General features: G+C 46.4%; 1 protein-coding gene across 1 annotated transcript; it reads left to right on the forward strand.

The window, feature by feature from the left end:
• The first annotated feature begins 784 nt into the window (after nt 1-784).
• On the forward strand, nt 785-2,798 carry LOC143784943 (protein kinase C delta type-like). The gene is made up of 5 exons (XM_077273559.1): nt 785-939; nt 1,134-1,196; nt 1,364-1,915; nt 2,041-2,084; nt 2,236-2,798. The coding sequence occupies exons 1-4, from the start codon at nt 866-868 to the stop codon at nt 2,063-2,065; spliced, it is 714 nt and encodes a 237-aa protein (XP_077129674.1). The 5' UTR covers nt 785-865; the 3' UTR covers nt 2,066-2,084; nt 2,236-2,798.
• Nucleotides 2,799-9,324: the final 6,526 nt, after the last annotated feature.

Raw genomic sequence — 9,324 nt, forward strand, 5'->3', positions numbered from 1 at the left:
AAAGTCATCGTCATTTTAATTTTTATTTCATAAATCAATAGCAAACATGAAAATAAGCAGCTTTGTAATAATTCTAATCAGATAAATCTTCTTTCTCCACCAAGACTGATTTTTCATATTCTATATTCTCAATTTCTGGGTAAACTCTGTATTTAGTGAAGACAGATTGTTACATTACTGAGAGGAGATGACAGTTGGTGCCGATAATATTCTATGTAGTGGAGAGGAGGGGCTAAATACAAAACTCCTCCCTCCTCCTCCCCCCTCCCTTCTGCATAGAATATTATCAGCACCAACTGTCATCTCCCCTCAGTAATGTAACAATCTGTCTTCACTAAATACAGAGTTTACCCAGGTACATAGAATTTTGAAAATAAAAAATCAGTCCTGGCGGAGAAAGAATCCGATTTGGCTGATAAAATGTATTACAAAGTTAAATATTTTCATGTGTATTATTGTTTTATGAACTAAATATTAAAATGACGAATATTTATTAAGACCTCTCCATAGCCCATCCATGGAGCAGGCAGTGCATTGTTCTGATAGATAGAGCTGCTCCTCTATATGGTCCTGGTCACTAGCAGACTGAGCGATCACTCAGTTTTCTCATGCGCCTTGTGGACTATAAAATCCAGATCCTTCCACCCCTGCAGACACCTTCTAAGTATTCTCCATTTGTGTTTTTCAGGTGGTCCTGGCATCTGTCCCCGGCAGTAACATCAACGTGGCCGTCAAAATGATCACCAAAAGGGACAACGTGGACACCATCATGAGAGAGCGGCGGATACTCCTGGCAGCCAGACACTGCCCATTCCTGTGCCACCTCTATGCCGCACACCAGTCTCAGCACAGGGCATATTTCATCATGGAGTACCTGTCCGGTGGCAGCCTGGAGGATTTGATCAGGATGTGCGGCTGCCTGAACATCGGCAATGTGAGGTGAGAAAGCAGAGAATGTACCTAAAAGAGAACTAAGAGAAATGGAAAAAACCTGAGGTCGGGGTGCAGCTAGGGGAGCACTGGCAGGGCATATATTTAGGGTGCTGGAAGCAGGAGGTGGGGTGCCATGGTATTTGGGGATTGCCAGAGAAGGATTTCATGACATTGATTCTGCATTCTGTTCTCTCCATCAGATTCTACACAGCAGAGATGGTAAGTGGCCTCCAGTTCCTCCACGGACACAACATCGTCCACCGGTAAGCAGAACTTTCCTCCTTCTCTCTGTCCCCTTTACAAGCTGTAGATATGGCCCCCAGCTTCCCTGGGGTCCTGCCGCCTATTCTGCCGTATTTTGTAGTGACCCATTTTCCATCTCTTGTATCACTGGACAGATTTCTTATTTTGTTTTCTTCTTTCATTGCAGTGACATAAAGCCGGATAACATCATGTTGGATGCAGATGGCCACATCCGTATCATCGACCTTGGGCTTGCCCAAGATGGCGTCTCCTCCTCCAAAAACATCTCTGGCGTGACGGGCACTTTCCATTACATGGCCCCTGAGGTGCATCGTAGAAAACGGTATGGCGCAGCAGTGGACTGGTGGAGCCTGGGGATTGTGGTGTCCAGGATGGCAGCAGGGCGATATCCATTTTACAACGGCCCCGTCAAGCAAATGGCTTTCAAATCCATCATCAACGAGAAGCCAAAATTTCCAACTTGGCTTGATGCTGACGTGAAACATCTCATCAAGAAGCTGCTGCGCAAAGACCCTCAGACACGCCTGGGTGTGAGCGGGAACATCAGAGAGCATCCATTCTTTACCACCATCGGCTGGGAGGATCTGGAGGAAAGGAGAGTAGAGCCACCATTTACACCATTCAGGCCAGTTCTGGAGAGCCACCATCTGCAGTGGCCGGAGCACACAGTCCTTCACCCCGTGGCCGGATTTACGTACGTGTCACCAAGCTGGACCCGGTAAGTATCTCCTCCTCTGGGGATAACACTCATCAGGTGCTGTTCTCTCATTGTGGTAATCATCATCATCGATCTTACCTTTTTTCACTTTTTCTGACAGTGACTTATGTTTCTATTTTTCTTAGGTGGATGAAAAGATCTGGACTGTGAAAGAATTCACGACCATCTGGTTGTGTGACCGATGTACACACAGGACACCTATTATGTCAGTACATTGTATCTGATGTTATATAGCAGAATGGTTCATTATAGAGACCATTCCCCTAATATAACATAAGATCCGGTAGATAGATTTCCTGTCTTCCTCTTATGTCTTGCAGGATGAGCCCGTGCCAACTGCCCAGAACTTCATGCCTCCTGACCCGTGCCTCACGTCTCTGCTGCTGTAGGTCACCTCGGCTGCCCTTCAACATCATCTCTCTATACCATCTTCATGCCGGACCACTGCCATTGCTGCCCCAGACCCTTGACCTCCTGGGCTGGCATCTAACATCCCTCCAGCCCGAAGATCTTCTACCCCAGGAGCGGCCTGTGCTAAGTTTCCATCTGGTGAGTTCAGGAACAATAGTCGCACCTTTCAGTCCTGGGGCCGCTGAGCAGCAGCATGTAAGGAGCGGCCATTATCCCTGAACTCACCTTAGCACAGGCCTGGTAAGTATCGCACCCATCACACATCACCCACACTACATGGTCAGTGCAGGTCCCAACACTACATCATCAGTACAGGCACACACATAGCACACAGTACATATCAGCACATAGATGTAGGACATAGATCGGCTTCTGATCCTGAGATTTAATCTGATCGCCATATTTGGGGTCAGGAAGGAATTTTTCCCCCTAATATGAGGACAATTGGCCCATTCCTCATAGGGGGTTTTCGCCTTCCTCTGGATCAACACGGCCAATACATACATTTAGTGTCATAGGTTAATAAGTAAGTGCACACTTTTAGAGCATAAAAAAGATACAAAATAAAATATTATTAGTTGAAAAAATGTTTCCTAACCAAATATAGACATAAATTAGTTCAAACATGCTACCAGATTAGTAGGAAAAAAATAATATAACACATTTTTCTACTTTAATCTCATCGGTTCATTATCAGCCCTTGATCCTGGGATTTATTCTGACCGCCATACTCTATTTGGGGTCAGGAAGGAATTTTCCCCCCTGATATGAGGATAATTGACCGATTCCTCACAGGGGGTTTTCGCCTTCCTCTGGACCAACACGGCCCACAGATAGGTTTAGTAAAAAAGAATAAATAAGTAGCTTCTTATGTTTATAATAAAAAATATATAATTTATGTAAAATAATAATATAATATTTTGGATTTACAATAATATAGTTGACACAAATATAAACGTAAATTAGCCGAAAAATAGAAATTACTTTTATATTTTTATACAATAAACATTTATATAATAATAATATAATAATAATTTTAAATAATATATATGTTTTTAATTAAACTTACGTACACACATTAGCTATCAGCCCTTGATCCTGGGATTTATTCTGACCGCCATACATTATTTGGGGTCAGGAAGGAATTTTTCCCCCTAATATGAGGATAATTGGCCGATTCCTCACAGGGGGTTTTCGCCTTCCTCTGGACCAATACGGCCCATAGATAGGTTTAGTCTGATAGATGAATAATTTACGCATATACATGATATATAATATATAATAACCTCATCTATAAATAAAATCTTCTTTTTACCCCTATACCTTTGTGTTGTCTTTACTCCATTGCTCGGCCATGTAGTCATTGTTATACTGCCCCCTATGTCTGGTGGGCGCATACAGCAGTGTCCCCCACACTCCAGGCCTCACGGCCCCAACACATCATGGTGTCAGGATTTCCTTCGTATTTCTCGGGGGAGAGAAGCTGCGGCAGCTTCTGAGGCCTCGATAATAATTCCATCCTCAGTGCAAAATGAAGGAAATCCTGACACCATGATGTGTTGGGGCCGTGAGGACTGGAGTTTGGGGATCAATGTCACACATGAGATACAGCTGGATGAGCCCCGATATCGTTATATCCAATGGGGATAAATCAGGTAATTGCTCTGATTCCTGGGAGTCAGGTCCAGAGCAGGAGACTCTGGGGCCTTTCTCCATTTCCGCTAATAAATGAGAACACTGAGCCGCTCCATCCTCTATTACCTCAGAACTTCCTAACAGGACAGAGAAGAATGGGTTTCCTATACCAGACCCCCATATCATAGACAGCCAGTTTGATTAGATCCTCCAGAAAAGATTAATGAAGGAGTAGAATCCCCTGCAGAGAGGCGTCCACAGCAAGAGATGTGATAGTAACAGCTTTTGTGCCATTTCCTAGTGATCTGTATCTGGAAATAAAGGATGACAATCAAATTGGCCGCCATTATCGCTCCTACAGGGGACATCACTAAGCTTTCATACACCCTGAACAGTACATGGTGTAATGACACATCCCCTCACATTACCACTGTTACAGAGGTGCCATAAAGCTCACATAGATCCATGGTCAGCATTAGGGGTAGGCAGACTTGGCATCTGCCTAGTACCCTCACTCCTCCAGGGGCCCCCAGCCAGTGGTATACCGTTAATAGCGGCATACCACGCAGCCGCTAATACCGGCACACCATGAGGCCACTATGGGATCCGTGGGTCAGGGGATGCCGATACAGTTGAAAGCAATGATAGAGGAGAGAGCATCATCTGAAGCTCCCTCTCCCATCATTCCCCTCTATTTCTAACGCAGTGGGTACGCGATGACGTCAATTAATCGCGCACCATGCTATGCCGGGCAGTGGAGCTGCTGAGACGCTCTGCAGCAGCGGGGGAACTAGGAGGAGAGGTGAGTATTGTATTTTTTTTCATATATTAGTGAGTACGTGCAGCCATAATACTGCAGGACAGTTGGGCTACATGATACTCTATGGGGTGGCTGCATTATACGCTATGGCAGTGTTCTCCAACTCCGGTCCTCAAGAGCCACCAACAGGTCATGTTTTCAGGTTTTCCTTAGTATTGCACAAGTGATGGAATTATTCCCTGTGCAGGTGATGCAATTATTACCTCTTCAATATTAAGGAAATCCTGAAAACATGACCTGTTGGTGGCTCTTGAGGACCAGACTTGGGGAACACTGCTCTATGGGGTGCCTACATTATACTCTATGTAGTGGCTGCATTATACTCTGAGGGGGGATGCATTATACTCTGAGGGGGCTCCATCATACTCTATCAATGACTATGACTATGGAGTGCATTATCCTTTATGGGGGCTGCATTACACTCTATCGTACTATGGGGAGTGCATTATACTATATGCACTATATGGAACCTGCATTATACTGTATGGAAGGCTATGGGGAATGCATTATACTATATGAAGAACTATGGGGTGGATTGCACTACATGAAGGACTATGGGGGTGTGCATTATACAATATTGAGGACTAAAATTAGTGTACTATACTATTTGGAGGACTGAGGAGTGTATTTGTCACAACTCTGTTGTCGGGTGTCCTGGGACCAGGGGCTCATTCCCTGTCCCTAACACTAGGGGCCCCTAGCTTGCCCTGTTCCCCAGGTTACTTCTGATGATGAAGATGCTGTGGCCACATACCTTGCCTTAGCTCCACCCTCAGTCTGCACCCTTACCGCACGCAGGAAGGAGGTGATTAATAGTGTACCGTAATATACCAATCAGACTAACAAGATAATACGAACAGGGGTAACGAAAAATACCAAACATACAACCCCCCCATAGAATATAATACAGCCCACCTCCCCATAGAATATAATGTAGCCCCATCAAAGAGTATGATGCAATCCTCCCTCATAAAATCTAATACAGCCCCTCATAGAATATAATGTAGCCCCCCATGGAATATAATACAGTCCACCTCCCCATAGAATATAATGTAGCCCCCATAGAATATAATGCAGCCCCCCATAGTAAGTAACACAGCCTTCCCCATAGAATATAATGCACCCCCCATAGTATATAACACAGCCTCCCCCATAGAATATAACGTATAATGTACCCATCTTAGTATACAACACAGCCCACATAGTATACAGCACAGCCCGCATAGTATACAGCGCTGCCCGCATAGTATACAGCGCAGCCTCATAGTATACAGAACAGCCTCATAGTATACAGAACAGCCTCATAGTATACAGCGCAGCCTCATAGTATACAGCGCAGCCCGCATAGTATACAGCGCAGCCCGCATAGTATACAGCGCAGCCTCATAGTATACAGCGCAGCCTCGTAGTATACAGCGCAGCCTCATAGTATACAGCGCAGCCTCATAGTATACAGCGCAGCCTCATAGTATACAGCGCAGCCTCATGGTATACAGCGCAGCCTCATGGTATACAGCACACAGCCTCATGGTATACAGCACTGCCTCATAGTATACAGCGCAGCCTCATGGTATACAGCACACAGCCTCATGGTATACAGCACACAGCCTCATGGTATACAGCACACAGCCTCATGGTATACAGCGCAGCCTCATAGTATACAGCACACTGCCTCATAGTATACAGCGCAGCTCTCCCCCCCAGAATGGCCCCACAGTCTAGTACTCACTGTTATAGAGTAAAAAAAAACAACAAACAACACAGCACACTCCTCACCTCTCCTCGTGCCCGTGCTGCTTCCAGTTCCTGCTCCTGCCGGCACACAGTGAGTGTGCAGCAGTGTCTGTCAGAGGCAGAGTGGGGAATGATGAGAGAGGGAGTGTCAGCTGACGCTCTCTCCTCCATCATTGCTTTGAACTGAACCGGCAGACGCCGGTATAGTTAAATGCGGCGGGGGAGTCAGCGCTGGCGGCAGGAGGGCCCCCTGCCTCACAGGGGCCCCATAGCAGCTGCGTGATGTGCCGCTAGCTGGGGGCCCCTGGGGGAGTGAGGACCTAGGCAGCTGCCTGCCCCTAATGCTGGCCCTGCCTGCAGGGGCCCCCTGGAGCCTCCGGGCTGCACAGCTGCACAGGTTGAACAGGCGGTATGTCCGCCCATGCTATGTGGGCAGTTCTGTATACTATGAGGCTGCTCTGTATACTATGAGGCTGCACTGTATACTATGCGGGCAGTGCTGTATACTATGCAGGCTGTGTTGTATACTAAGGTGGGTGCATTATATTCTATGGGGAAGGCTGTGTTATATACTATTGGGGGCTGCATTATATTCTATGGGGGCTACATTATATTCTATGGGGAGGTGGGCTGTATTATATTCTATGGGGGCTGTAATAGATTTTATGAGGGAGGATTGCATCATACTCTTTGATGGGGCTACATTATATTCTATGGGGAGGTGGGCTGTAATATATTCTATGGGGGGCTGTATTATATTTATATTCTATGAGGGATGATTGCATCATACTTTATGGGGGGGCTACATTATACTATATGAGGGTGGCTGCATTGTATTCCATGGGGGTTACATCATACTCTGTGGGGTGGCTGCATTATGCTCTATGGGGTGGCTGCATTATACTATATGTGGCTGCATTATACTGTATCAAGGACTATGGGGAATACATTATACTATATGAAGAACTATGGGGTGCATTATACTGTGGGAAGTGAATTATAGGACTGAGGACTGAGGAGTGTATTATACTATATGGAGGAATATGAGGTGTGTATTTTATAATATGGAGGACTGTGGTGCACATTTTAATATATTGAGGACTATGAGGTGTATTATACTAAACAAGTAAAATGCTGCCTATTCATCCATTGATTGGATTGGTTATGCCGGAACAGAAATCATTGTTCTCAGCAGCACATCGCCGTTGTAAACTGTAGGTGTGCTGCTGGTAACATGATACTGTATGGTGATCTGTTAGTGATCTATTAGTGATTGTTCTGTTCCCATCATTTTTTCTCAGACGGTGTAAAGAGGCCGGGAAACAAGCGTTGAACAACTTCAGTATTGTCGATCACATTCCTTTAGTGGCCTAAACTCAGCGCTTGTAAATACAACAGAAATGCTTCTGTGCGATGTGCAATATGTTAGGATTTGAGGCCCCATTTTAAACTTTGCCTAGGGCCCCACTTTGCCTAAAACCATCCCTGCCTGCAGGGTGGCTAATAATGAGGGCAATCTGGCCAGTTTATCCGTCTCTGGGGGGCCCCTGGCCAGATTGCCATCATGGGATTGCAGCTCTGCTGCCTGCAAGAGAAAAAGGCAGCGGAGCTGCAGGGAATGGATCCATCCTGCTTCCTGCCACACAGCAGCGGCTGAATGACATCATCATTTAGCGCCACGGCTGTGTGAGACAGGAAGCTGCCAGTGATGGTGCAGCTTCAGGATACTGTGTGAGCAGAGGTGAGGTGTGTGTGCAGAGAGGTGAATGGTGCATTGTGTGTGTGTAGGTGGAGGAGAGGGCAATGATGGGGGTGACGGGGCCGAAGGCAATGATTGGGTTGATGGAGAGAGCAATGATAGGGGTGGTGGGGCAGGAGGAAATGATGGTGGCAGTGGAAAGGACAATGATGGGGGTGGTGGGGAGGAGGCAATGATGGAGGTGGTGGAATGGGCAATGATATGGGGTGGTGGAGGAGAAAGCAATAATGGAGGTGGTGAAGAGGTCAATCATGGGGGGTGGGGGAGAGGGCAATAATGGGATGCGGGGGATTTATAATGGGTTTAAGAACAGGGGGAGGTGGAGGAAGACATTATTATTGATTATTATGTCTAACACAGTCCCTTAGTATAAAGTGTACTCACTTATGTATAGCACAGTCCCTTAGCTTTGTCGCCTTAAAAGGAGGGGGGCCCAGGCACATTTCCTGCACAGGGGCCCCAAGCAGTCTGTGTCCGCCCCTGGGCCAAACTTACACAATTCTATGACCTAGACCAAAGCACGCACATAATTCTGCACCCTACCCTTCAAAAAGTTGATTAGAAATGTACTGATTAGTAAGAAAGTTGTCACCCTCGCTTAAACGAACGTCACCATCACGTGTCTCATCAGACTGAAGTTTTCTGAGAATCGAACACTTTTCATTATGCTCATATACTTTCTTTTCAGAAATGTTGAGAGTAGGGTTGAGCGAAACGGGTCGATCATTTTCAAAAGTCGCCGACTTTTGGCTAAGTCGGCGTCTCATGAAACCCGATCCGACCCCTGTGCTTGTCGGCCATGCGGTACGCGACTTTCGCGCCAAAGTCGCGTTTCAATGACGCGAAAAGCGCCATTTCTCAGCCAATGAAGGTGAACGCAGAGTGTGGGCAGCGTGATGACATAGATCCTGGTCCCCACCATCTTAGAGAAGGGCATTGCAGTGATTGGCTTGCTGTCTGCGGCGTCACAGGGGCTATAAAGGGGCGTTCCCGCCGACCGCCATCTTACTGCTGCTGATCTGAGCTTAGGGACAGGTTGCTGCCGCTTCG

The sequence above is a fragment of the Ranitomeya variabilis genome, chromosome 7, assembly GCF_051348905.1.
Source record: "Ranitomeya variabilis isolate aRanVar5 chromosome 7, aRanVar5.hap1, whole genome shotgun sequence".
NCBI classification, from domain to species: Eukaryota; Metazoa; Chordata; class Amphibia; order Anura; family Dendrobatidae; genus Ranitomeya; species Ranitomeya variabilis.